This window comes from Acomys minous (assembly GCF_964271855.1).
Source record: "Acomys minous genome assembly, chromosome: 12".
NCBI classification, from domain to species: domain Eukaryota; kingdom Metazoa; phylum Chordata; class Mammalia; order Rodentia; family Muridae; genus Acomys; species Acomys minous.
In genome coordinates, this window is record NC_140493.1 from 71,348,736 (window position 1) to 71,374,850 (window position 26,115).

A 26,115-nucleotide genomic window follows, 5' to 3' on the forward strand; every position below is an offset into this window, starting at 1 on the left:
ACAACAAATGCTTTCTTTGTTTCTACCTTCCCAGCTCACCATGCTGCCCATGACCCTACTGACTCTGGTCTTGGCTAGGGTTCTGTTTCCCAGCTCTCCTAGGGTCAGGGTTCTGGGAATGTGACCCTTTGTTTGGAGTAGGGGAAAAGGGCCGGGCCAGAGCATGAGCAAATAGAGGCAGAAACCCAGGAAGATCAGAACTCCTCTCCAGTCTGGTTTCCTTTTCCAGGCAGGACAGCGAGACTCCGGAAGCTCCGAGCCCAGCTCGCCAAGGCCCTCCGCTAGAGGCCTGCCATGGCTCCTGTGAAACCTGTTCTCATGCTAGCATTGCTGGCATGGGTTTCTCTGGCTGACCAAGGTGTGGGAGGGGGCATTGGTGGACGTCTAGGGCATTCCAGGGTGGGCAGGTGGCCTGGATTGAGCTGTAAAAAAAAAAAAAAACCTGATGTTCCCTCCCACAGAGTCATGCCGGGGCCGCTGCACTCAGGGCTTCATGGCCAGCAAGAAATGTCAGTGTGATGAGCTCTGCAGTTACTACCAGAGCTGCTGCGCTGACTACATGGAGCACTGCAAGCCCCAAGGTAAGCGCGGAGCCCTGGTGGGTGGGCGGGCCTGGGGTCCCCTCTGCACCCGGAGACTCACCATTCCCCACTCTGCCTGCAGTGACTCGGGGGGATGTGTTTACTATGCCGGAAGATGAGTACGGCTATGACTATCTAGAGGAGACCAAGAACGATACAGTCACCCATGTCCAACCGGAGAGCACGTCTCCAGAGGACCATCACCTGAAGCCCCGAACGGAAGGGACGTCAAAGCCAACACCTTCCTCAGAGCCTAAGGAACAGGCTCCTAAATTTGAGGCAAGCACCTTCGGGCCTGAAGCCGGGCACCAGGAGGTGACCTTAAGGCCTGACGCCACTGATCAAGGGACCTCCGGGCTTCTAGAGGAAGAGCTGTGTAGTGGGGAGCCCTTTGATGCCTTCACGGACCTCAAGAACGGTTCCCTCTTTGCCTTCCGAGGTGACTCTATGGACAGGTCTGGGGGTGGGGGCACGGGGGTCTGCCCTAGGACTCTCCGTTTCTAACACAGCTTCCCCTACTCTAGGGAAGTACTGCTACGAGCTTGATGAAACGGCAGTGAGGCCTGGGTACCCCAAGCTCATCCAAGATGTCTGGGGCATCGAGGGCCCCATCGACGCTGCCTTCACTCGCATCAACTGTCAGGGGAAGACCTACATTTTCAAGGTACCAGAGCTAAGTCTATGAATCAAGGTAAAGGGGTATCATGGAAGGTTCTGGGAGCTGCGAGAACGAGGCAGACAGGGGTTCCAGGAGCTGGTGACAGACAGTTTAGGACATAGGACTGCCTCTGGACTCAGCAGTATGTCCTCACCCCTTTCATGTCTGCCCCTCAGGGTAGTCAGTACTGGCGCTTTGAGGATGGTGTTCTGGACCCCGATTATCCTCGGAACATCTCTGAAGGCTTCAGTGGCATACCGGACAATGTAGATGCTGCTTTAGCCCTCCCTGCCCACCGTTACAGTGGCCGGGAAAGGGTCTACTTCTTCAAGGGTACTCGGAGTGGGAGGGGGCAGGTGGTGGGGGAGTCCCTGCTCTCCTTGGAGCTCCCCAGACTTAGTCGGACCCACCCTCCTGACGCCAGCCGTTCTGCTCCTCAGGAAAGCAGTACTGGGAGTATGAATTCCATCAGCAGCCCAGCCAGGAAGAATGTACGAGAAGCTCCCCGTCAGCTGTGTTTGAACACTTTGCCTTGCTGCAGCGGGACAGCTGGGAGAGCATCTTTGAACTTCTCTTTTGGGGCAGACCCTCTGGTACGGAGGGGGGTGGGGGAGGGCAAGTCTGGCTTCTTTCCCTTGAAAGTGGGTTTGGAGTAGGGTTGGGCTGTGATAGTGGGGGGCCCTTGGGGGAGGGGACTGAAATTGGGGCACCATCGATCGAGAGCAGTTTGCTCTGGCTAGACTTTGCTTCTGTTGACCTTTGGGGGTGAGGTCTAGCTAGCTCCATTTGGGCCCCATACCTTGGACTTTGCCTAACACAGCAGTGGGAGGGGCTGTGGCTGAAGGGTTTAGGAGGGCGAAGACACAGGGGTGTAGTGGAAAGAGGACACAGAAAAAAAAAATCACTGGACAGGGAGTCTGAGGCCTGGGTGCTGAGTACTGAGTTGTGTGTCTTAGGCAAGCCACAATAAATGAACTCTAAAGATCCTACTGGAGTTAGGTGTGATGGCGCATGCTTTTAATCTCACTCCGCACTGGGAGGCAGAGGCAATCAGATTTCTGTGAGTTAAGAGGCCACCCTGGTCTTCATAGTGAGTTCCAAGCCAGCCATGGGGTACATAGAGACCCAGTTTCAGAGAAAATAAATACATGGATGGATAGATAGGGAGGGAGGGAGGGAGAGAGGGAGGGAGGGGGGGGGCGGGAAATGTCCTGTTGGAAAAAATCAAAGCCTGAATTCTCCAAGTGCATTAACCACTTCTCTGCTGCAGATGGCGTCAGAGAACCCCAGTTCATCAGCCGGGACTGGCATGGTGTGCCAGGGAAAGTGGACGCTGCTATGGCTGGACGAATCTACATCACAGGCTCCACGTTCCCCTCTACCCAGGCCAAAAAACAAAAATCTAGGCGTCGAAGCCGAAAGCGCTACCGTTCACGCCGTGGGCGTGGCCACAGCCGCAGTCACAGCCGCAGTCACAGCCTGAACTCCCGGCGTCCATCGCGTTCAGTCTGGTTGTCTTTGTTCTCCAGTGAGGAGAGTGGGCTAGGAGCTTACAACTATGATTATGATGTGGACTGGCACATACCTTCCACCTGCGAGCCCATTCAGAGTGTCTATTTCTTCTCTGGAGGTGAGGGACCCCGCTAGCCTCTAAGGTCGCTTTGCTTTAGGGTTTTCCTGCAGGTCCTGATCCCTGGGTACTGAACGCAGCCGGTAGATGGTGACCATATCTGCATGGTGGATGCTCACTTTCCCTTCTAGGGAAAGCCTTGTTTGCCTTCTTGGGACCAGTGGACAGGCTCTCACACACTTTCTTTTCATTGTTTTTCAGACAAGTACTACCGAGTCAACCTTAGAACGCGTCGAGTGGACTCTGTGTACCCTCCCTACCCACGACCCATTGCTCAGTATTGGCTGGGCTGCCCGGGCCCTGAGAAGTAGGAATCAGAGCCCACACTGAGCCCCAGGGGCCCTGTCCTCCAGCCTTTTCCTCCCAGCCCAATAAAGTCTGTTGGCCCTGAGCTTATGACTACTGTCTTGAATAGGGTGGGCAGCCCTGTCTCCTGGATAAAGGACATGTGGGGCTCTCCAGACTGATTGAGGAGGCACTGAGAAGACCCTCACGGGGCTCAAGGGCTCTTCCTAAACCGGAAACACTGGGGGCTTGTGATAGCTCCCTTTCCTTCTGAGGCTGTGTCCTCTGTCAGTCACCCAGCGGTGGAGCAGGAGGGTAGAATTCAACTCGCCTTTGCTGTCCACCGGTGATCTAGAATACAGTTAACTCCTGAGCAACAGAGGGACAGACTCCTACAACACACATCCTCATGGGGGCTTCTCTGAGGTCCCTGTCCTGGGCATAGCGTGGGGATGGAGAAAGGAGGGCAAGAGCAGGAGGAACGTTGTCATTCATCTTCCTCAGAGTAAATCGGCTCAGTGAGCCCTCAGGGAAGGGGATGCTGTAAAAGCGAATGTCTTGGGAAGCCTTGGCTCTAGGGTCCTGGGTTTCAGGAAGCCTGTCTGGGATCTGTAGGAGCCCTGGGGGCTGGGGGCGGGGCAAGCTGGCTGTGGCATCTGTTCCCCAGCCCTGCTGACAGCAGGCGGCTCCAACAGCATCCTCATCCTATCCAGTTTCACTGCCCTGTCCTCAGAGGGTGGGACAGAAATCCATTTTATTCCCCTGAAGGAAGCCAAGACCAGGGCACTAGGAGGGAGAGAACCCTAGGGGGGCGCTATGGGGCAGTGGCTCTCTGTGGTTTGAGGGAAGGATTTCACACAGCACGGGATGGAAGGCAGGGACTGCCAGAGGCTGAGGTTTAAGGAGGAGGTGTGATCAGCTGGGGTGTGCATCAATCTGGTCCAACCCAGACCTCTATCAGCCCCAATCCTGCCTTGTTTGCCCCTTCTCAACCTCCCTTTTGCCCCTTCTCAACCTCCCTTGAATGAACGCTAAGCCTCTTCCCTCTGGAGGCGGAGCCACGCACTCTGAGCAGCTTAAAACCCTAAGGCCAGAGTCTGGTGTGGGGAATAGCCCTGACATGGCCCTCTGGCTCCTCGCCCTGTACCAGCTCCATGGCCAGTCCTGTGGAGGCATCTCCAGGTGATCTGGTGGGGTAAGGGTGGGTGGGGTGAGGAAGTGTGGAGAGATGGGGAGGGTGAGGAGGGTGAGGGAGTGGGGGCTGCAGAGTCTGATCAAGGTTCTGAGGCTGGGTGGAGTCTCTTGCAGGGAGCCGTGGTTTGATTCTCATCCCGGCCCGCAGGCTGTGCCACTGGTTTGGGTCCCCATCGGAGAAAGAGGACCACCTTCAGTGTTGGGCAGTTGCTGGAGCTGGAACGGGTATTCGCAGCTAGGCCCTATCCTGACATCGGCACCCGTGAGTACCTGGCTCAGGTAACTCACCTGCCTGAAGCCAAGATCCAGGTAAAGCCACAATAGCCAACTGGATTTCTCTCTGGAAATCCTGACCTCAGGTTTTGCTTTCTGTCCCAGGCCTTGGGACTGGTGCCAAGATATATTCTTTCATCTTCTCTATCAGGTGTGGTTCCAGAACCGCCGAGCCAAGAGAATCAAGAACAGAGAACCAGGACCCCTAAGCCCCAAGCTGGAGCTCCCCCAAAACTCGTGCTCTCTTCCAGACACTCCTCAGCAGCCTTGGGACCCAGGGACACCAGGCCAACCTCTGCACCCCGCCAGCTCAGCCCAGCATGCTTCAGCATGCCCACAGACCTCCTGTGCAGACCCCAGCTTGGGTCCAGGCACAGGGGCTAAAGCTGCAGCCTTATGGGGGCCAAGTGGGGCATCAGGGGTTCACCGTTCTTTAGAGCAAATTGTTCCTCAGACTTCACTGGGTAGCCTGTCTGACCTTATCTATTCCTCAGCCATCGTCACTAATGTAGACCACTAATTTTCTATAGCACTTGTAAGACTTTTGGCTTTGGCTCTTGTAGGCCACTCCATCTCTCTTGGGATGCGGCACATAAGAGAACCCCTGCCTCTCTTTCCACAGGGAACATCCCCTAAGAGTTTAGCTCAGAGACCCCTACTCCCAACTCCACCAGCCTAGTCAAAGATCCTGAGCAGTGACTAGAGCCTGGCTCCTACAACCTGGCACCCTAGTCCTTTTTGGGGCATATGCCCATTGTTTATCATGGTAAGGGACCATATTTTCCACCTCTAGTGCCAGGGTTGGGTCCCCAATGCCTTATCATCCTAGCTGATGATCTCTTTCCTCTATGGGGGCAGCCACCAGGCTAAGAGGGCCCTTCACGACCTCACCTATGTGCCAGGGGAAGGGTACTGCTCGTAAACTGGGCTTCTGGGAGACCCACTCTTTCAAGATTCAGGGTCTCATTGCCTGACTTCCTGCCACCTGGACAAATTAATCTGAACCCTGAGCTTTAAGAGTGATATTGAAGTTACAGAAATAGAAGGCCAGGTCTTAGATTGATTTTATTTTCCCAGAGATCAGATTGGCTGCCGGCTGGTACAGGCCGTGGGGACACCCTGACAGATCTGGGGGTGGGAGAGTGGTAGCCTTGGGTTTTGGTATCACTGTCCTCTGTAATACCATCTAATCTCTAAATAAAACAAAACTGCACTTTAATCTGGATTGTTCTATCACAAATGAATGGGGATGAGGCCTGGCCGCCTGGGAAGTTTATCTCCCATCACCAAATCCCTCAGCAGGGCCAGGTGCCGCAGACTCCGACTCCGGGTAGGAATCATGTCTGGGCTCCTGCTGGGATCAGGGGATGGATGGTTAATTAAAGGGCTCAGAGCTCCTCTAGGCTCTGAGGACACAGAACTTGCTTGCACCACAGGATGATCTAGTTGCCCTCGCCTCTGGAGCTGCTTGCTTTGGAGAAAAAAAGCGGAGTCCACGATCAGCCTGTGTTGGACTCAAAGCCTAGCTCTGCTATGTAAGGGCTCTGGAATTGTCTGCAAAGCAGGAATGGGAACATTTACTTCCTGTCTTGGGAAAAATGTAAGACCCTCACGTGACAGCACATGGTTAAAAACTCACTAACTGCTCCATATAGGAAGGCAGGAGGGACAGGTCCAAACTTCCTGTCCCTCTGACCCCTGCCAAGCACCCCTGGATCCAGTGCTTTGGATCCTGGTCCTTGCAGGGTGGCTCTTGAGTGTGCCCACACACAGGGCATGGGCTAGGTTTCTTGTTTTACCTCCAGATGCTAGCACAGGCCATGGCCCATTGGGAATTTGCTGCCACAGTAGCCTGTGGGCGTGTGGAGGGACTGGGATCTAGCGGACAATCCCTCTCAACAAAAGGCCCCAAGTTTACTGTGAGGAACTCTAGGCTGGACAAAGTCTGTTGGAAGAGATTCCGATGAAGCCAACGCTTCTAACATTTGGAAAGCTTTCAATTTCAATCCAGGTACTTAAGGATACGTAGGTAGCCTGGCATACAGAGAACACAGGGAAGTGGGCCACAACTGCCCCAACACGGCTTAAAGCCAGGCTTTCTGACCCGTCATCAGTCCTGCTTCTCAGAACACTGGAAATTGCCTACATTTTCCTACATGTGACACTTTTCCCTACTAACAAGACTGGTAAACACAGCTGATGAGCTGCTTACTGAACTAGTAAGAGTGTGAGACAAACCTAGAAAACGTTTCAGTAGATAAAGGCATCTGATGTGCAAATCAGCTAAGAGGAATCCACAGAGAGTGGGACGTGATGGCACATGCCTACAGTCCCAGCACTTCTACAAAGCAAAGATAGGAAAGGGTAGCTTGGAGCATGCAGTGCAATAGCAGAGCCAAGAGACCTGCCTCTACAAAGTAAACAACTCCTGAAAGTTAGTTATCCTCTGACCTCACATGAAAACTCTGGCACATGAGTACCTACCTGTGTACCCACACACATTTACACAGGAAGTAGAGGCGCCCGTCTAAGAAACAGTCTACGATCAGAACAGAGGGGCTTGAGGGGCTGAACTGATGGCTCAGTGGTTAAGAGCATTTACAACTCCCCGAGAACAGAGGTTCAGTTCCCAGCACCCACACAATAGCTTAACTCCAGTTCCTCTTCTCATCCCCTCTGGCTCCTGTATGTACAGGGTGCACAAATAGTCAGACAGACACATGAAAAGACAAGCTGGCCGGCCAAACAGACCTGAGGACCAGCCATGATGGCATCTTCCTGAATCCTGGGACTCGGAAGGCAGAGGCTGAGGTCAGCCAGAGCTATACAGCAAGACCCTGTCACATACAAACGGGCAGATACTCAGAGAGTCATTCTTCTCAGAATTATGAAGTTTTTGTACTTTGTGTTCTTACAGGATCTAAAATAAAAATACACCAAACACAATACATATTTATTGGATAAATAACATCTTTCAAGTACCTTAAGTAGGTTCTCTAACTTATCTAAGTTCTGAAAAGTTTAACATTACTTTGTTTTTGTTTTTGGAGACAGGGTTTCTCCATGTAGCCTTGGCTGTTCTGGACTCACTCTGAAGACCAGGCTGGCCTCGAACTCAAGGAGATCCGCCTGCCTCTGCCTCCCTGAGTGCTGGGATTACAGGCGTGCGCCACCACACCCGGCTAAAGTGTAACATTACAAAGACAACAGGACATCATCTTTGGCTCCATTTGACAGAAGGAGGGCCATAGCTGTTTATCTGATTTCTCTCAGCCTGTTTTGACTTCTGGAAAATGGCCTGATACCATTTCCTTTTCTAGAAAAGGTTAGCTGCCTGCCTTCTAGTTCCCTCATCCTGTATCAACCGATCTTTTTTTTTTGGTCTTATTGACGCCTGCCTTCTGACTGGTTCTTCTCAGGGTCAAGCCTTCTGCTTCTTTAGTCTTCTGTTCTCAGTGACAAGACGTGTGGATGAAGGATGGTGACTTGCACTTGGGCTAGTTCAGGGCAGTCTGGCCCATTTCTGGTGAGAAAACCAGACTCAGCAGAGCAGAATGAACCAGTGAGAAGTTACCAAGACCAGCTCTTTCAGTTCTAAAGAAACACGATGTCTGAATCTCCTCTGTTCCTCCCCAGGGAAATTCATGGCAGACAAAGAACTTGACCAACTGGAGCAGAGTACAAAGAGCGTCACGGGTTGACTGAGAGCCAGTGACGGGCACTGGAGAGCCTGGGCTTCCCCAGACTTCTTCCAGGCTTTGATGGTGAAGCACCAGTTACAGCTCGCCCAGTTCGCCTTCCATCGCCCTCACCATGACGTACAGCTCTGCCAGGCCGACCACTGAGGCGACGATCAGGGCAGCCAGTACTCTCTGCAGTGGGAAGAAGCAGGTGTAAGGATGTGGGCCAGCATGGAGCTGCAAGCCCTCAGCACCTCTAGTGAGGATGGAGATTCCCTACCCAAGTCTAAGTCAGCAGTTCTCAACCTGGGGGTCACAACCCCTCTGGGGTGGGGGGCGAACAATCACAACACAGAGGTCACACATCAGATATCCTGCATATAGATATTTATATTATGATTCATATTAGTAGCAAAATTACAGAAAATAATTTTATGGCCGGGGGTCACCACAATAGGAGGAACTATATGAAAGGGCCACAGCAGTAGGAAGGTTGAGAACCACTGCCCTAAGTTGTGGGGGAAAGGTAGCTCTTGGGATTGCTACCCAAGCCTAGGACTACTGGAAAGCTAAATGCGTCCCCTGTTAATTGCATAAATATATCCAACTGATTAACCTGTGCAGTTTCACACGAATGCCCCCCTTTCCCATTAACCCTACGAGGGGCACTTTGTCCTGCCCAGCACCTACTCACCGAGGCCATTTCTGCGAAGATATACTGGCTTCCTAGGTAAGTGCAGACAAAGGCAGCTGCCACGGTGACAATGAAGTTGAAAACTGTGATGACCAGCGCCTTCACTGACCTCACTTTGGAAAGCAGTTCAGAGGAGAAACATTTAGGTCAACATGTTCAGGGAGGCCACGCTGCCTCATAGCTGCCTCCCCCTTCTACTGGGGTCTCTTCAGAGACCGAGTCTGAATATCTTAGCCTCGATCCCATAATAGTGCAACGGGAAGACAGGCCATGACCAACCCCAAGGAGGCTTGGGCAGCCTGGGTTTCTAGCATCTCACCTTGCTTTCCCAGGTCACCGAGAGTCCCCCCACGCTGTGCATCCTGGGAGGAAAAAAACAACACACCAAATGACTTCAGAAACAACAGTTTAACCACCCCCAAATTTTTTTGTTTTGTTTTGTTTTGTTTGAGACAAGGTTTCTCTGTGTAGCCTTGGCTGTCCTGGACTCACTTTGTAGACCAGGCTGGCCTTGAACCCACAGTGAACCCGCTGCCTCTGCCTCCTGAGTGCTGGGATTACAGGCGTGCGCTACCATACTCGGCTTAAAATCCCCTTTTGCAGGCTGGAGAGATGGCTCAGTGGTTAAAAGCATTGTCTTGGTCTTCCAAAGGTCCTGAGTTCAATTCCCAGCAACCACATGGTGGCTCATAATCATCTATTATGTGATCTGATGCCCTCTTCTGGTGTGCAGGTGTACATGCAGATAGAGCACTCATACAAATAAGTACTTTTTGAAAATCCCCTTTTGCTAGTCTGCCCTCAGCCCTTTCTATTTCTCAACAGATTAATTCTGCCCTTCCATGGATTCTTTTGCCTAGGACTTACATGATGCCTTCTAGATCATAAAGAAGAAAGTCCAGGCTCCTGGGACCAATCTACTTTCTTATTTTATAGCAGAAGCATGTCAAAGGAGCCCTGTCAGGAAAAAAAAAAAGGCTACAGGCACACCTGTAATCCCAGCATTTGAGAGGCTGGACAGGAGGATCCAGAATTCAAGGCCAGCCTGGTCTACAAAGTGAGTCCAGGACAGCCAAGACTACACAGAGAAACCCTGACTCGGAAAAACAAAAACAAACAAAAAATCCAACCAAAACCTTCTGTGGTTATTTCTGGTTGCAGGTCATATACCAAGTAGTAGGCCCTTACCTGACAAGTGACGTTGCGAGTGATCCGCTTATATTCCTCATTGGCTAGCTGTATCTTAATCTTCTCCAGCCGCGCAACTAGCTCTGGATTCTAGAGCAAAAATAACCACACAGCAAGAATGATACTCTTCTACATTTTTCTTGCTACAAAATATGTCATAATCATTGGTCCATAGTGCACTGTACTGCTGAGGGAGCTGGGTCACCAGCACACTGGTTATGCTCTCTCTGCTTTGGAAAATGGTTTACTGAATCCCAGTTTCCAAAAGTTGTTAGAGACCCCTTCCTTCCCAGATTTTTGCTTTGTTTTGTTTTGTTGGTTTTTCAAGACAGGGTTTCTCTGTGTAGCCTTGACTATCCTGGACTCGCTTTTTGACCAGGCTGGCCTCGAACTCACAGCGATCCTCCTGCCTCTGCCTCCCGAGTGCTGGGATTAAAGATGTGCGCCACCACGCCTGGCCCCCTCCAGATCTTAGATGACAAAGATTAAAAAAAAAAATAATCCTTTGTACATGTAGCAGTGCATGTGTGTGAGGTAAGAGACAACCTTTGTGAGTCCACCATGTAGGTCCTGAGGAATGAACCTAGACTGCCTGCCATACTTGTAGCAAGGGTTCCCCCCACTCACTGAGCTAGCTCACTGCTCCCCCACCCCCTGCTACCCCCTCCTTCATCCCCAATTGCATTTATTTATTGAACCCAGGGCTTTGTCAACTACTCTTGCACTGAGTCACACCCGAGCCATTCCAAAGAATTAAACGTAAGATTTCAAATCTGAAGGTTGATTAACAACATCCACACCCAACTCAGCACACACCTACTCTCACAAGCGTATTCCTTACGTACCCGAGGAGGCTTCACCACCTCTGGGAGGTAGATCTCACTGCCTTCTAGGAGTTCATGAAGGTACAGCCTGGAATCTGGGAAGAAAAAGGTTCCACATAACGACCCATGAGACTGAGGCTGGAAGAGGAAGACCACAGAAGGGGGCAGCCCTAACTTTTACCCAGATAAAACATGGTTATCCCTGTTAATTCATTCCCAAGAATATATACATATATATAATTTGCTGAGACAAGGTTTATCATATAGACCTAGCGGGCTCAGAACTCATTACGTAGACCGGTCTAACCTTAAGCTCATAAATATACACCTGCCTGTCTCTCGAATTGTCAGTACCTCACCTAGACCGAAACTCACAATTTTTGTGCCTCAGCCCTCAAATGCTAGGATTTCAGGTGTGGCATGCCCTGCCTCGTGACCACGTTCTCTTTTGGTTTATATACTTATTCATTTATTATTATTATTTTTCTTTTTACTCAAAGTCTAAGAGAAATCTAGGACAATTCCACCTAGTATTTCCTAGTGCTATATAGTTGACTTTAACTGTCAGTCTTCAATTACCCTACCAATGGTAGGTTATTTCTGTGAAAATATTAGATCCTTCCTAGACAGGATTGGGTCATTGATGCTGAACACCCAGAGGACACTGTATTAGAGGATTTTTTCCTAAGGTCCTCTTAAGTCCAAATAGTGGAGCATCTATTCTGCACTTCTGGCCAGGATGTTAATTCTGGCAAAACATGTTACATGCCAGTTTACCCTATGGAAACCCATCCAAAGAGGAGAAATTACTTCTTTGAAAGGATTAGAACTAAATGCGACTCTCAGTTGAGACCTTTCAAAACTTTTTTTTTTGGGGGGGGTCATTGTTTCCATACCATAGCTCCTAAAAAGGGGTTGGAGCAGGGATCAGAATTTTCTATCCTTGCCTTTGAGATGGAAAGAAAAAAAAAAAAATCACTATTTCTAAACAGGAGAAGCTCACTATGCTATATGCTCCCAAAATGGAGAAACGCAACCTGGAAGACAATACTGGGCTAGAAACTCGAGGTCCTAAAACGTCAGATGAACTTAGCTGGACCTAAAAGAGGACATTCAACAAACTCTGGAAAAACACGTTTTTGTCTCACACGAAAAATTTCCATCGAAGTGGTGAGCCTGGGGTTTATGGAGGAGGCTTTTGGACTGGCTAAATGAGAACTCAGCAGGCACCCGAGAGTGATAAAACAAAACAAAAAACTCAGGAGGGATTAGGTCTGAAAACGAGGCGGCGACTCTTGATTGGGGACGGCTCACTTCTTTCTCTCAGGTGCTGATGCAGATCTCGGATCAGACCGAAGGAAACCAGGCACCGGGGGCCCGTGGCGCTATCACGGCCCGCGTGTTTCTTCCCCAGAGCAGCCTCGAGCTGGACACGCAGCTTCCGGGGCAGCTGCTCCCGTTCCAGTTCTCCGCCAGGACCCAAAGCGCGAATAAGCCGTTCGCCCGCGACCAAGGTAGACGCCATTTCTAGCTCACGCTCTGGTCAGGTGATCCCAAACTCGGACTTCCGCCCACTCGCACCGGATGTAGCTGCAGGAACCCGCGCGGCCGCTGGGGGGGGGGGGGCGGACCCGAGGGTCAGGGGCGGGGCTTAGGCGCAGGGCAGTGTGGGGCCGGGGCGGGACGCCGCCCCGCCGCGGGTCGGGCCCTGTGTCAGCAGCCGAGCGGGGCGCTCGGGCGGGACATGGCTGGCTGTGTGGCCCGACGGGCCCTGGCCGTGAGCAACCGCTGGTGGTCTCGGTCGCTGGCCACGGCCCGAGGGTCGAGGCCGCTCTGTGCGGTCGGTGGAGCAGGGACCCTTCCGCCGGTGGCCACAGTGACGACACGAAGGCATCTGTCGTCCCGGTGAGGGACCGAGTGGAGGGGGCCTGGGAGCCGGGCCCAGAACCGAGGGAGCATGTTCCTATGTTCCTAGCCACTAAGGAGGCTGGGGGGCTTGACTGTCTGTGGGATTCCGGAGTGCCACCTGAGGACCGATCCCGAGCAGGGAGCCGACACGCGCTGCTTGGGACATGCGCCAGGGACAGAGAAGGGAGCATGGCCCAGGGGCCCTGGCAGTGCAGGGCAGCTCTGAGGGAGAAGTAACGCTTCTTCAGAGACTCCTGCCTCCCTGGCTGGGGTCCCCAGCCCCCTATATTGGGCCGGGGCCATTTAAATACAGTTACAGATTTTGACTTTGATTCCCCAGACTCTTTTGGGTTAACAGCCCTCGGAAGGGTGCTATTACTACGTGGGAAACAAGCCGATTTAAATGTCTACCTTTGTGGTGGTCTAGGTTTCTGGGTGCCCTTGGTGAGACTGATATTTTACCCTATGTGACTTGGGGAAGAGGGTTTGAGGCTTGGGGGATGGTGTAAACAAAGCCTTTTAGGGACCAGACAGGATTGAAAAGTTGGGTATGAGATTAACATTTCCAGAATAAAATCATAGTGCGTTGACAGTGACAGTCTGTAGAAAAGTTATTCCTATGTAAAAGGATAATTGGTGGGCCTGTGCTGATAGTGGCTGAGGGAGGTTTTTGCTATTTAAGACTTAAATCTGAAAAAGAAGACACTGTGGACAGACTGCAGTACTATACAGTATGCCTTTCTTAGGTCCTGGGGTCAGGGTAAAGACTGTCACAGTTTACAGCGTAGACGGATGTGTAGAATTAGGAGAGCCAGGCTTTGCTGCCAGGTTGGCCCGGAACTTGTGACCACCCAATATCAGCTAATAGCGGCCGGTGACAGGTTTATTGAGTACCCTGCAAAGGGGCAGGAGAACCGCTTGCCTTAGAACCAGTGCTTTTTGAGCACTTCTTACTAGGCCTTTCTCTCAGGGAACAAACAGTCTTTCATGGACTCAAGGCATGGACACCAGTAACAGAAATGCAAAGTTGGAAGGACAGTAACATGCAGTGGGAGTCCGGGAGGGTGGGTGAAGATGCATACGCATCTAAACATACGCAGGCATGACCTTGGAGCTGCTGAGTAAAGACAGGAGAATGCAGGTTTGGAGTAGTTAGAGCTAATGGTTGCTGGAAGGCTGGGAATGTCTTCACTAAGTAGAGGCCCATGGCTGGAGCTTTCTTTCCTAACGGAGGAAAAACAGCATCTTTGTCCTCTGCTGTCACTGCCCTGGCACCTCAGTGCTGGCCCCTCAGTATTGCAAGGGTTTGTTGGTTGGTTTTGTTTTTTCATGATGGAGAAGGACTGCTACCTTCTCGGTGTTTTACTTATGTCTTCTTTCCTTCCCAATCAGAAACCGCGCAGAGGGCAAAGTGCTGGAGACCGTCGGTGTGTTCGAGGTGCCAAAACAAAATGGAAAATATGAGACTGGGCAGGTAGGTGTTGTGCTGGGTCAGCTCTAAGCTTTTATGGGATGTTCGACTTCTGAATGGAGCTAAATTTGGTCCTAATGCTGAATCTCAGTGGTTGGTTTTGTTTTTCATCCCCTTCCCCACCAGGCCTGCTGAGCTGCCCCCAAGGCTCAGTCCCATCTTCAGACCAAGGCCATACATTGTGGGGCTGTACTGAGGCACAGTCTTCTCTGTAACGTAGTTTAGCCTTGAATTCATTCCATAACCCAGGCTGACCTTGAACTTGCACTCTTATTTCCAAAATTTATGGAATACTTGAGTTGCAGGTGTATGCAGCCATGCTCTGCTCAGAATCACACATTTAAAAATAATATTTTTGTACATTTCTTTCTTTAGAGTAGGTGTGTGTGCATGTGTGCATGCGCCCATGCTCAGAGCTCAAAGGACAACTTGTAGAGAGCGGTTCTCTCTCCCACCATGTGGGTCTCAGGGATCAAACTCCGTTCATCAGGCTTGGTAGCAAGTGTCTTCACCCAGTAAACCACCTAGCTGGCCCAAAAGGTATTTTACATTTATTCAGTGTGTATGCTTATGTGTGAGTGCATGTGCATAACCATGTGTGCACTAGAATCACACAGTTTTTAAAGGTGAGATTTCTGGAGATGGATGTGTAAAGCGTCTAATCCCAGCATGCCAGAAGCAGAGGCCACAGTGAGAGGCCAGTGAGATGGTTTAACTGGCAAAGGTACTTGCTGAGGAAGCCTAGAAGTAAAGTTGGAAGAGAGAACTGGTCCCACAGAGTCACCCTTTGACCTCGGTACACGATGTCATGTACCCATCTGCACTTCCCATAATAATATGAATTTTAAAAGATTCTTGTTAAGAATCCAAATCAGGGCTGGAGAGATGGCTCAGAGGTTAAGCGCTCTCCGGAGGTCCTGAGTTCAATTCCCAGCAACCACATGGTGGCTCACAACCATCTATAATGAGATCTGATGCCCTCTTCTGGCCTGTGGGTGTACATGCAGGCAGAGCAGTGTATACATAATAATAAATAAATAAATCTTGGGGGGAAAAAAAGAAAAAAATATTTAAAAAAAGAATACAAATCAGCTATTTCAGAGAGAACCCAGAGTCTTGCTTATAGCAGATGTTGAGCTCTGAGGCACACCTCCAGCACCCAAATAAAATATTCATAGGTAAAAAATATATAATTTCTAACATTAGAATCATGGAAAGTGAAATTTCCAGATTATATATTGAAGAAAAATGTCAGCGACCTTAAATTAAAATGAGGAGGGTTCAGTAGTTAAGAGCACTTGTTGTTGCTCTTGCAGAGGACCTGGATTTGATTTTCAGCACCCACACAGTGGCTCACAACCTACCTGTAACTACCGTTCCAAAGGATCCAGTGCCGTTCTCTAACCTCTGGAGGCATCAGGCACACGTGTGGTGCACGTATATACACACACAGGCACATCATACATACCCATAAGGTATGTGTAATTTGCATTTGAGGAAAGAGAGGGAACAGAACAACAACAGCAGTTAAAGAAACAAAGGCTAAAATTTTAGTAATTATAAGACTACACATGCAGAAATTAAAATATAAAAGCAGAAAAAAAAGACTACACATGCAAAGACAAACCCAAAAGGGAAGATAAAAAGCATACCAAAGCATATCATAATCCAACCGAGGAAAGTACTCAAAAAGAAAAGTAATTCCTGCCAGCCTAGCTGCACCAAGAGATGTTAAAGGACCTTCTGGCAGAAGGAGAGGGTTGCCACACAGGTCAGAAGAATGAGCGCGTCCACGCTGTGACCTGCGAAAGAGGCTGGCAAAACTTTCCAATACTTCTGACCCGCCACTTACACAGTAGTTAGGAAACTAGTGTTTGCAAGCAATCTTTTTTTTTTTAATTTTTAAAAAAGATTTATTTATTTATGTATGTGAGTCCTCTGTTTTCATGCACACCAGAAGAGGGAATCAGATTCCATTACAGATGATTGTGAGCTACCATGTGGTTGCTGAGAATTGAACTCAGAACCTCTGGAAGAGCAGTCAGTGCTCTTAACCGCTAAGCCATCTCTCCAGCTCCGCAAGCAATCTTAAATCGTATTTTTTTTCGTTGCAGTTTTAGTGTTTTGAAAATGACTGTTCAAAATAAGTGTTGGAAACAATCTTTTAAAACAATATGTAAATAACTGCCTTACTACTTAATTCTAAGTTCTGGTGTTGACTTCTCCAAATATCAAACATGAAAACGCTCATGCATAATAGCTATTCAGCTATTAAAATAAATCAGGTTGCTGGGCGTGGTGGCTCAGGCCTATATCCCATGATCGTATTGATAATGGTCATAAGCCATGGGTGTGAGGCTCTTTTTCTGTATCAGCTTTGTTCTTAGTCCCCTAGAGTAGATTTAGACCCACTGTAAGTAAAGGAAGCTGTTGGTTTGTTTGTAGATTTACCAGGTGTTGTACATTAGTGTTCTTCTGTCCTGGAGTTTACAGCTCCAAGAAAATGGCAAAAATATGGTCACTGGGGGCTGGAGAGGTAGCTCGCAGTTAAGAGCACTTACTGTTTTTCCAGAGGACCTGAGTTTGGTTCCCATCATGTGGCTCATGACTGTCTGTAGCTCCAACTCCAGGGGCTCCGGGGCCTCTGACTTCCGTGGGTCCCTGCACTCACACGCACATACCTACATACACATACATACACGTAACTAAAGGTAAAGTAAATCTTTTAAAAAGGACCAAGAAGTATAATTAGTGGCTCTACACTGGACTAAGAAGAGGGCAGGCTCCCTGGAGGCCAAAGTTCATCTGAAGGATGAGTAGGGTCAGCCAGGGATGAGGTGTGAGAACACCGCAGGGATGAGGTGTGAGAACACCGCAGGGATGAGGTGTGAGAACACCGCAGGGATGAGGTGTGAGAACACCGCAGGGATGAGGTGTGAGAACACCGCAGGGATGAGGTGTGAGAACACCGCAGGGATGAGGTGTGAGAACACCGCAGGGATGAGGTGTGAGAACACCGCAGGGATGAGGTGTGAGAACACCGCAGGGATGAGGTGTGAGAACACCGCAGGGATGAGGTGTGAGAACACCGCAGGGATGAGGTGTGAGAACACCGCAGGGATGAGGTGTGAGAACACCGCAGTTGTCTGGGTTAGGGAGAGTTTGAGGGGAACGCTGGCACAGCTGCTGCAGTGGCCTCCACCCGTGCCCCACGGTCAGGCCCCACCTGGATGGATGTGCTAGCCAGCAGGCTCACGGAGGGCTCTCTTTCCTCCCAGCTGTTCCTTCACAGTGTTTTTGGCTACCGAGGGGTCGTCCTGTTTCCCTGGCAGGCCAGACTGTATGACCGGGATGTGGCTTCTGCAGCTCCAGAAAAGTAAGTTTCCCTGTCATGTCTCATGGTGTCCTCAGGTGGCCTAACTTGTGGCAGACATGCATTTGGGGCCTTGGGTAAAAACAGCATCGTCTTGGGTTTTAGAAATAACCCAAAGCAGCTGGCTGTGGTAGTACATGCCTATAATCCCAGCACTCATAAATGCAGAGGCAGGCGGATCTCTGAAAGTTCAAGGCCAGTCTGGTCTACAAAGGGAGTCTAGGACAGCCAAGGCTACACAGAAAAATCCTGGCTTGGGGGTGGAGGAATGGAAAAAGAAAAAGAAAAAGAAAAAGAAAAAAAAAAAATCCAAAACCTGGTGTGGTAGTGTGCATACTTTTAATCTCAGTACTTGGGAGGCAGAGGCAGGAGGATTTCTGTGGGTTCAAGGCCAACCTGGTCTATATAGTTAGCTGCAAGGCAGCCAGACCTAAGTACAGAGACCCTGTTTCAAAAAGGCAAACAAAAGAAATAACCCCAGAGTATTTCTATGGCACTCATACTGTGGAGACAAAAGAGCTTAATATTTAGTATATACAGTTTCCTTAGGCCTGCCCAGAATGCACTCCTACTGCCCTTCCTTTTTATAATCCGTGCCCCGGAGGACATTCTAGGGAACAGTTGTTTCATTTATTTTCTTTCTTTCTTTCTTCTTTATTTCCTTTTTTACTTAAAAAATATTTATTTATATTTTTGTGTGTGGATGTTTTGCCTGCACATACGTGTGTGCACAGTGCTCAGGGAAGCCAGAAGAGGCCATTGGAGCCTCTTGAACTGGAGTTACGTGGTGGTTATGAGCCACCATGTGAGTGCTGGGAACCTCACCTGGGGCCTCTGTGAGAACAGCCATTTTCTGCCCCTCCTCCTGTACTGTTTGTTCTTATTATTGGTTTTGCTTTTTTAAGAGATTTTTTAAATTTACTGTTTGTACAGTATTCTGCCTGCGTGTGTGCCTACATGCCAGAAGAGGGCACCAGATCTCATTATAGATGATTGTGAGCTACCATGTGGGTGCTGGGAATTGAACTCAAGGCCTTTGAAAGAACAGACAGTGCTCTTAACTTCTGTCTGAGCCATCTCTGCAGCCCCTGGTTTTGCTTTTTGCTTTATTATTTATTTACTTTGCAGCTTTTGTTGTCCTGACCGTATAGAGATCTGCTTGTCTCTGTCTCTGTCAGCTCAGTGCGGAGAAGGGCATGAGCTAGCACAGCAGGTTATTCTTGGTCCCCTCCTGCCTTTCTGCAGAGTTTATTTTTATACAGTCTACATCAGTGTTGTACCTGCTTGCAGGTCTGTGTACCACATTCATGCACTGCTCCTGGAGGTACAGGTGTCCTTGTAACTAGAGCTACAGTCAGTGTGAGCTGCCATGTGGGTGCTAGAAACCAAACCTGGGTCTCTGGAAGAGCAGCCAGTGCTCCCAACCACTAAGCCCTCTGTCCAGGCCTGCTTCTCTTTGGTTTGTTGGTGTCCAGTTGGAATCTTTCTGTTAATCTCACATCATCATTGGAGTACATGAAAGAAAGGGGCTTCAGTGAATAATCACAGACAACCCTGGGGTGAAAGAAGCACATGGTCTTTGTGGCCTTGGGGACTCAGGGAGCAGTTGGACTCTTTGGTCATGGCCCTCTTCTAGGAGGTGCCCAGAGAGTGGTAATTGCATGGGCCCTGACTGAGGAGAGGCTGGCTGGAGGTGGTGTTGAACAGGTGCCAACCTGTGCCACAACCCCTCATGAACCATCCCATTTAGGAGAGGAGGTGGTAGTTAGCAGACTCAGGCGCAGCTCTACTTCCGTGAGGTGATCCGGGCTGCTTCTCACTCCACAGAGCAGAGAACCCTGCTGGCCATGGCTCTAAGGAGGTGAAAGGCAAAACTCACACTTACTATCAGGTGCTGATCGATGCCCGTGACTGCCCACATATAGTAAGTAAGCAAAGTGCCTGGGCCTGGGGTCCTCTCCACGGGAAAGGTTTTCACTCATTTAGGGACAAAAAAGGGTCAGAAAGAGCTCAGCTCAGCTCTGGGCCTCAAGGCCTCAGGACTGGGCAGTGGACAGGAAACCTGTGAATCGCCTTTTACTTTAGTCTCAGAGATCTCAGACAGAAGCTGTGACCTTCTTGGCTAACCATGATGACAGCCGGGCCCTCTACGCCATCCCAGGTGAGGGTTAGCATCTAAATGGTACCCGAGGAGTGGGGCTCTGGTGTGTCCCTCGAGCGGAATCTGATGTCCCATCATCTGCTGGGAGGGATCATGGTACTGAACTGTGGTGCCAGGGTCGCCTACCTCGGGCACAGCCAGAAGGTGTTTCCTCTCAGTCTCGTCCTCTGCTCTGTGAGTCTCATCAGCTCTGCGTCTCTGTGGCAGGCTTGGACTACGTCAGCCATGAGGACATCCTTCCCTACACCTCCACGGATCAGGTTCCCATCCAGCACGAGCTCTTTGAAAGATTCCTTCTCTATGACCAGACAAAAGGTAGTCTCAGGAGGGGAGACCCCTTCTTCAGAGTATCCCAAGTACTTGGGGAGGAGTTTCTGGGAGGGACAGTTGGAGAGTGGGCTATGCCCAGGGCTCTGGTCTGGACTAACCTGCCGTCTCTTCTAGCACCCCCTTTTGTGGCACGAGAAACGTTACGGGCCTGGCAAGAGAAGAATCACCCGTGGCTAGAGCTCTCTGATGTCCACCGGGAAACAACCGAGAACATCCGTGTCACAGTCATCCCTTTCTACATGGGCATGAGGGTGTGTACTAGCCTGGGCTCCTTCCTACAAGACTAGACTCCAGATTCTGTGTGGTATCCCCAATGTTATTGAGATACCACTGTTGGGACAGAGGTGGGAGTGTGTCCAGCCCTAAGCCCTGGCCCCGTGGGTCTGCTCTCAAATGCTCATGTCCAGGGTAGGGTTGATAATGGCCAGCACCACGGCTGAGAGCAGGACCCAGAGACCAGGAAGTAGTCCTCCATGCTAGCTCCTCCATCTCCCTCCTGAGAGAGAGAATCTTTCCTGTGAAAGATACACACTTGGGCTGGACAGATGGCTCAGTGGTTAAGAACACTGTTTGCTCTTCCATAGATCATGAATTCCTAGCAACACATGATGACTCACAACCATCTGTAATGGAATCTGATGCCTTCCTTTGGTGTGCATTAAGACAGTACTCATATACATAAGAAACATAAATACATTTTTTTTTTTTTTTTTGGTTTTTCGAGACAGGGTCTCTCTGTGTTAGCCTTGGCTGTCCTGGACTCACTTTGTAGACCAGGCTGGCCTCGAACTCACAGCGATCCGCCCACCTCTGCCTCCCGAGTGCTGGGCATAAATACATTTTTTAAAAATGTATATTTATTTGCCTAAATCAGTGTGGACTGATTGTCACACTTTATATTTAGTAGCTGAATATTTTCTGGTCTGTGTCTTGCCTCACTTTAAGCCAGGCCTGCAGATACAAGTATAAATGGAAGACTTCCAGCCTGCTAGGACTCAGTCATAGGGGATCCCAGCAACCACCAGAGCATGGCAGTAAGAGGGCTGTGAGGGCAGCAGGCCCGGGGGCCTGTCGTGGACTTCTGTTGGCATCCAGCTCTGTTGGTTTTGACAGGATTGTAGAGGGCAGAACGGGAAGGACTCAGGGAGGCTGCGGCCATAGTTGTCTCACTCATCATGGGCTCCTAGACGGTCACAGTTGATCAGTCTCTGCCACCTTCCAGGAATACTTCATTTGAGATGTGTTGATTGGAACAGACTTAGTCTCATCCTCAAACCTTTTCCCCTCCAGGAGGCCCAGAACTCCCACGTCTATTGGGTGAGTGTCTCCCTCAGCAGGAGCTCAGAAAGGGCCGGGGGTGGTGGAGGCACAACGCTTGCCTCTGTGGCCAGGGCGGATGCAGCCATTCACACTGTAAGATGTAGATTTTAGCCTCTGTTGCTTTTTCCTCTTTGGAATTCTGGATGGACTGGCCCAAGGGTTATTCTTTCTCTTATTTATTTATTTATTTATTTTCATCTTTTGATTTTTTCCAGACAGACTTTCTCTGTGTAGCCTTGTAGACCAGGCTGGTCTTGAACTTACAGCCTGCCTCTGCCTCCCTGAGTGCTGAGATTAAAGGCTGTGCCACCACATCCTGTGGGTTAGTCTTTCTCGGACATAACTCTTTCCTTCACAGTGGCGCTACTGTATACGCTTGGAGAACTTGGACAGTGATGTGGTACAGCTCCGGGAGCGGCACTGGCGGATATTCAGTCTCTCGGGCACCTTGGAAACAGTGCGAGGCCGAGGAGTAGTGGGCAGGGTGAGCATCATTGGGCCCCACAGCCTAGTCCTGCTAGCCGGCCTGGGAACTTCGGCTATGTTTTCTGTCATAGACGAGTGTGTTCCTTGTGTGAACACACTGGGTTGTCTTACAACAGCCCTGTGGGGTAGATTGTTCATAACCTGTTTCACAGGTAAAGAGTCAGACCTAGAAGCTAATTGATAAGGGACTCCTTACGTCACAAGTTTGACCCCAACACGACATTAACTGAGCATGGTTTTTTATTGTTGTTGTAGTTCCTATAATCTTAGTACTTGGGAAGTTTAGGGTCATCTTCCACTGCCTCGGATATATAGAGCCCTGTCTTAAAGCACATACCTCTGAAAACCTGGTCCTCTGCAAGAGCAGCAAGTGTTCTTAACTGCTGAGCTTTCTTTCCAGTCCCAAAGCTCAGGTAATTATGTTGAGTACCATATCTTATTAGTCTCCACACTCCACTCCAACACTTGGGATCAAACTAAGGGCTTTGTGCATATTAGGCAAACACTCTAGCTACCTCATACCCAGATGGCATGTCTTTTAAAACCTTGAATTTGTGGGAAATAGAGTCAGAAAGATTAGAATTTAAAGCCATATTGGGTTACTTAGAACATTTGAAATCAGCCTGAGTTACATGAGACCCTGCTGGGGGAAAAAAAGGCCAAAAATATGGCCTGATAAGCTGACTCAGTAGGGGGCTGGAGAGATGGCTTAGAGGTTAAGAGCGCTGGCTGCTCTTCCAAACGTCCTGTGTTCAATTCCCAGCAACCACATGGCGGTTCACAACAATCTATAATGAGATCTGGTGCCCTCTTCTGGCCTGTAGGTGTATATGCAGACAGAACACTGTATACATAATAAATAAATAAATCTTAAAAAAAGAAAATACGGCTCAGTAGGTAAAAGTGCTTGGGCCAAGCGTGCTAACCCGAGTCTGATCTCTGGAACTCACATGGTGAACATTGAGTCCCTCAAGTTCTCTTCTGACTTCCATACATAAGATACGCACACACACATTAAACACGTCCCCCAAATAACAAGCAAAAGTCCTGTTATTTTGGAACACGTACCAACTGTGTCATGTCCCTTTTTTCATTCATATATCTACTGATCCTTGAAGAATTTGACTTTATGCTCCCTGCCTATCCTACCTTGTCTCTTGAGAGAGAACGTCACATGTAGTACCAGTGTCATCCAGCACCAGTGTTAGAAGAGACTTGGGAAAGTGGGGCAAAAAGTAAACAGGGCTTGGGCTGGGTATGTAGCACGCTCCTGGAATGAAGTACCCTGGAAACTGAGGTAGGGTTACTGTGAGTTTGAGGCCCAGTTGGGCTATGTGTTGTCTTTGAAAAAACAGAAACTCCTACATAGGGCTTGCCTTCAAATTCCAGCTTTATACTCTATAACTGGACAGTTTTTTGTTTGTTTTTCTTTTTTCTTTTTTTTTTTTTAAATATTTTATTTAATTTTAATTTATGTGTGTTGGTGTGAGGGTGTCAGAATCTTGGAGTTATAGACAGTTGTGAGCTGCCATGTGGGTGCTGAGAATTGAACCCGGGTCCTTTGGAAGAGCAGGCAGTGCTCTTAACCACTGAGCCATCTCTCCAGCCCCCAATTTGTTTTTCTTTTTTCTTTTTTTGTTTTTTTTGAGACAGGGTTTCCCGGTGTAGTCTTGCTTGTCCTAGACTCGCTTTGTAGACCAGGCTGGCCTTGAATTCACAGTGATCCGCCTGCCTCTGCCTCCCGAGTGCTGGGATTAAAGGCGAGCGCTACCACGTCCGGCTGTTTTGTTTTTCAAGACAGGGTTTCTCTGTCTAGTCCTGGCTGTCTAGAACTTGCTGTTTAGGCCAGGTTGGCCTCAAACTCAGAAAGTTCAACCTGCCTCTGCCTTCCTAGTGCTGGGACCAAAGGTGTGTGCTACTGTACTCCTCTTGGGCACATGATGTAACCCAGAGTTCCTTACTGCTAAAGTGGGGATCGTACATAGTACCTCATGGTCAGCAAGAGAGTAAAATCAGCAGGCAGAGGGCCTGCAGTTGTGTCTGCCCTTGTTCATGTGATTGAGTGTGGGAAAAGGTGTTTCCAGAGAAAGTCTGCCCAGCACCCTTCCCTTGGTGCCCCCAGTTTGTTTTTCCTAGAGACAGGACAGAAGGCTCAGGCCATTGCCTATGCTGGGGGAGGAAGCACTGGGAGATGGTTGTCGTGTGTCTGCTGTCAGGGTGCATGGCGGCCCCAGGGAGCAGGGGCAGTTCTGGGCCTTGGCCTGATCCATTGTGTCTGAATTCTTTTAGGAACCAGTGTTATCCAAGGAGCAGCCTGCATTCCAGTATAGCAGCCACGTCTCCCTGCAAGCCTCCAGCGGGCACATGTGGTGAGTGTGTGCTGGAGCGTGTTGTTGAGCTCCGCGGACAGCTGCCAGTTAGAAAAGTGAGCACGGGAGCAGGTGTGCGGGTTGTATTCTTGTAAGTCTGAGGCAGGTCTGTGAGTTCTAGGCTAACCTGGACTACATAGTGAGACCCTATTTCAGCTCATGCCAACAGCAACAAAGGGAGAATCCTGGGCAAGCTGAACTTGTGGTGAGTTCAGCAACAGTCCTGAGATGAACACAGATGGCTCCTATTAATTGCTGTGTGGGAAGGTTTGGTTTTTATGACCAAGTTCCTTAGGATTTGTGGGTTAAGGACATAGGTCCCAAGATTTGGGACTGTACTGAATTGCTAGTGTAGTTGGGTTTCCCCTTGAGTATAGGTGGGCTGCTTACGTAGTATATTTCCACCTGGCAGAATTTGAATAGCTGTGCTTTTGTGTGTGGCTACATGGGACTCTTGAATTTCTGGTTAGCCTGTCATGAGCTAGGCAGGTGAAAATCCCAGCCTTCTTCGTCCAGCTGTGGCTCTGATCAGAGAGGACATTGGGACATACAGATCAAGTGGGCTTTCAGTTGAAACCATATTCCCTCTAAAGCAGCTTCTCCAATCCTTAGGGGCACATTTCGTTTTGAGAGACCTGATGGCTCCCACTTTGATGTCCGGATCCCACCTTTCTCCTTGGAAAGCAATAAAGACGAGAAGACGCCACCCTCAGGCCTTCACTGGTAGGCCAGCTGAGGTCCTTGAGTGCCTAGGTTGGGTCCTCAGAACAGCTCTTAACCCATAATGGCTGCAGAACTCTAAACCTCTCCCTATTTTGGGCCACAATGGGTCTCTTAATTGTGGGATTCTTATTTTTGGAGGGGTATTATAACTTTTCTTGGAAGACCCACATAAGACTCTTCCAAGATTTGGCCTCTGCCCAGGCTCTGCCTACACCATGTTCCAGCAAAGCTGTCAGCAAATTGTGTTCAATTGTCACAGGTTTTCTGAAATGTGAGTTGTGGTCAATAAATCAGTGCTCACTTGGCCACCTTGGCCATTTTTGTCCCCAGGGTCTCAGGTTCCCTTGCTGGCCCTGTGGGAACTGTTGGTTGCTTTCCATGCAAAGTTTCTTCTAGGGAGCTTCTGGCTCTGCTGGGGTGTGTCTTTCTCAGAGGCTGGACATCTCCAGGGGCGCTGGCTGACACTGCTGGACTGTGTCCAGCTCCTCTCTGCCCTCTGCGCACGCAGAGCTGGCTGACCCCTGACCGGCTCCCAGCAGCCCTAGCTTCTCTAAGCCTGGAGAAGAGAGAGGCAAAACCAGTCAGGCTCCTGGAGCTGTGGGTTTCTGAGTGTTGAGCAAAAGTCTGTCCGGCATCCAGACCACGAGTGCAGGAACCCAGCCAAGAAGCAGCTTACGTTATGGACAGTGACCAAGCCAAGCCGCTTTCTGAGCTTCTTTCAGATCAACAGAGTCAGAGAATTGGGCTGCATTTTGCCCCAGTTCTTAGGATTCCTTCACCACTATAGTCACTGTTAGAGGTCATTTCATTCTTGCATTATTAAATCTCAGTTCCAGTCCTTGTGAGTATTGTTCTTAATCTTCCACCAGGGGGAGCAGTTTTGTAGGACAACAGAGGACCGAGTTCCCTGACCTAACTAGAACACAAGGTCATGGAGTAAACAGAAATAAAAGAACTGAGCCCACAG

The 26,115-nt window shown here is 49.6% G+C and overlaps 4 protein-coding genes across 4 annotated transcripts; 3 read left to right on the top strand and 1 right to left on the bottom strand.

Moving 5' to 3' along the window:
* The first annotated feature begins 178 nt into the window (after positions 1-178).
* VTN (vitronectin) lies at positions 179-3,260 on the top strand. The gene is made up of 8 exons (XM_084749531.1): positions 179-358; positions 462-581; positions 664-1,020; positions 1,106-1,245; positions 1,416-1,572; positions 1,680-1,832; positions 2,510-2,869; positions 3,071-3,260. The coding sequence occupies exons 1-8, from the start codon at positions 295-297 to the stop codon at positions 3,178-3,180; spliced, it is 1,461 nt and encodes a 486-aa protein (XP_084605657.1). The 5' UTR covers positions 179-294; the 3' UTR covers positions 3,181-3,260.
* Positions 3,261-4,264: 1,004 nt separating this feature from the next.
* On the top strand, positions 4,265-7,424 carry SEBOX (SEBOX homeobox). The gene is made up of 3 exons (XM_084750742.1): positions 4,265-4,336; positions 4,497-4,657; positions 4,773-7,424. Exons 1-3 carry the CDS (start codon positions 4,309-4,311, stop codon positions 5,139-5,141), a joined length of 558 nt encoding a protein of 185 aa, XP_084606868.1. The 5' UTR covers positions 4,265-4,308; the 3' UTR covers positions 5,142-7,424.
* A 129-nt stretch (positions 7,425-7,553) lies between these two features.
* On the bottom strand, positions 7,554-12,588 carry VMA12 (vacuolar ATPase assembly factor VMA12). The gene is made up of 6 exons (XM_084750741.1): positions 12,322-12,588; positions 11,029-11,102; positions 10,184-10,273; positions 9,315-9,357; positions 8,996-9,108; positions 7,554-8,493 (listed from the first exon to the last, which is right to left on the bottom strand). Exons 1-6 carry the CDS (start codon positions 12,530-12,532, stop codon positions 8,398-8,400), a joined length of 627 nt encoding a protein of 208 aa, XP_084606867.1. The 5' UTR covers positions 12,533-12,588; the 3' UTR covers positions 7,554-8,397.
* A 71-nt stretch (positions 12,589-12,659) lies between these two features.
* Positions 12,660-25,986, top strand: POLDIP2 (DNA polymerase delta interacting protein 2). The gene is made up of 11 exons (XM_084750737.1): positions 12,660-12,912; positions 14,308-14,389; positions 17,665-17,762; positions 19,587-19,683; positions 19,845-19,920; positions 20,128-20,235; positions 20,365-20,501; positions 21,541-21,567; positions 21,929-22,054; positions 24,346-24,425; positions 25,038-25,986. Exons 1-11 carry the CDS (start codon positions 12,752-12,754, stop codon positions 25,150-25,152), a joined length of 1,107 nt encoding a protein of 368 aa, XP_084606863.1. The 5' UTR covers positions 12,660-12,751; the 3' UTR covers positions 25,153-25,986.
* Positions 25,987-26,115: the final 129 nt, after the last annotated feature.

Coding starts and splice junctions, on each gene's coding strand:
- SEBOX (XM_084750742.1), top strand. CDS start 4,309: ATGGCCAGTCCTGTGGAGGCATCTCCAG. Junction 4,337..4,496: donor TCCTGTGGAGGCATCTCCAG/GTGATCTGGTGG, acceptor CCCGGCCCGCAG/GCTGTGCCACTGGTTTGGGT. Junction 4,658..4,772: donor TGCCTGAAGCCAAGATCCAG/GTAAAGCCACAA, acceptor CTTCTCTATCAG/GTGTGGTTCCAGAACCGCCG.
- POLDIP2 (XM_084750737.1), top strand. CDS start 12,752: ATGGCTGGCTGTGTGGCCCGACGGGCCCTGGCCGTGAGCAACCGCTGG. Junction 20,502..21,540: donor CTTTCTACATGGGCATGAGG/GTGTGTACTAGC, acceptor TTTCCCCTCCAG/GAGGCCCAGAACTCCCACGT. Junction 24,426..25,037: donor GCCTCCAGCGGGCACATGTG/GTGAGTGTGTGC, acceptor TCCAATCCTTAG/GGGCACATTTCGTTTTGAGA.
- VMA12 (XM_084750741.1), bottom strand. CDS start 12,532: ATGGCGTCTACCTTGGTCGCGGGCGAACGGCTTATTCGCGCTTTGGGT. Junction 10,274..11,028: donor AGGTGGTGAAGCCTCCTCGG/GTACGTAAGGAA, acceptor TTTTTGCTCTAG/AATCCAGAGCTAGTTGCGCG. Junction 9,358..10,183: donor CTCGCAACGTCACTTGTCAG/GTAAGGGCCTAC, acceptor TTTTCCTCCCAG/GATGCACAGCGTGGGGGGAC.
- VTN (XM_084749531.1), top strand. CDS start 295: ATGGCTCCTGTGAAACCTGTTCTCATGCTAGCATTGCTGGCATGGGTT. Junction 582..663: donor GGAGCACTGCAAGCCCCAAG/GTAAGCGCGGAG, acceptor CTCTGCCTGCAG/TGACTCGGGGGGATGTGTTT. Junction 1,573..1,679: donor AAGGGTCTACTTCTTCAAGG/GTACTCGGAGTG, acceptor TCTGCTCCTCAG/GAAAGCAGTACTGGGAGTAT.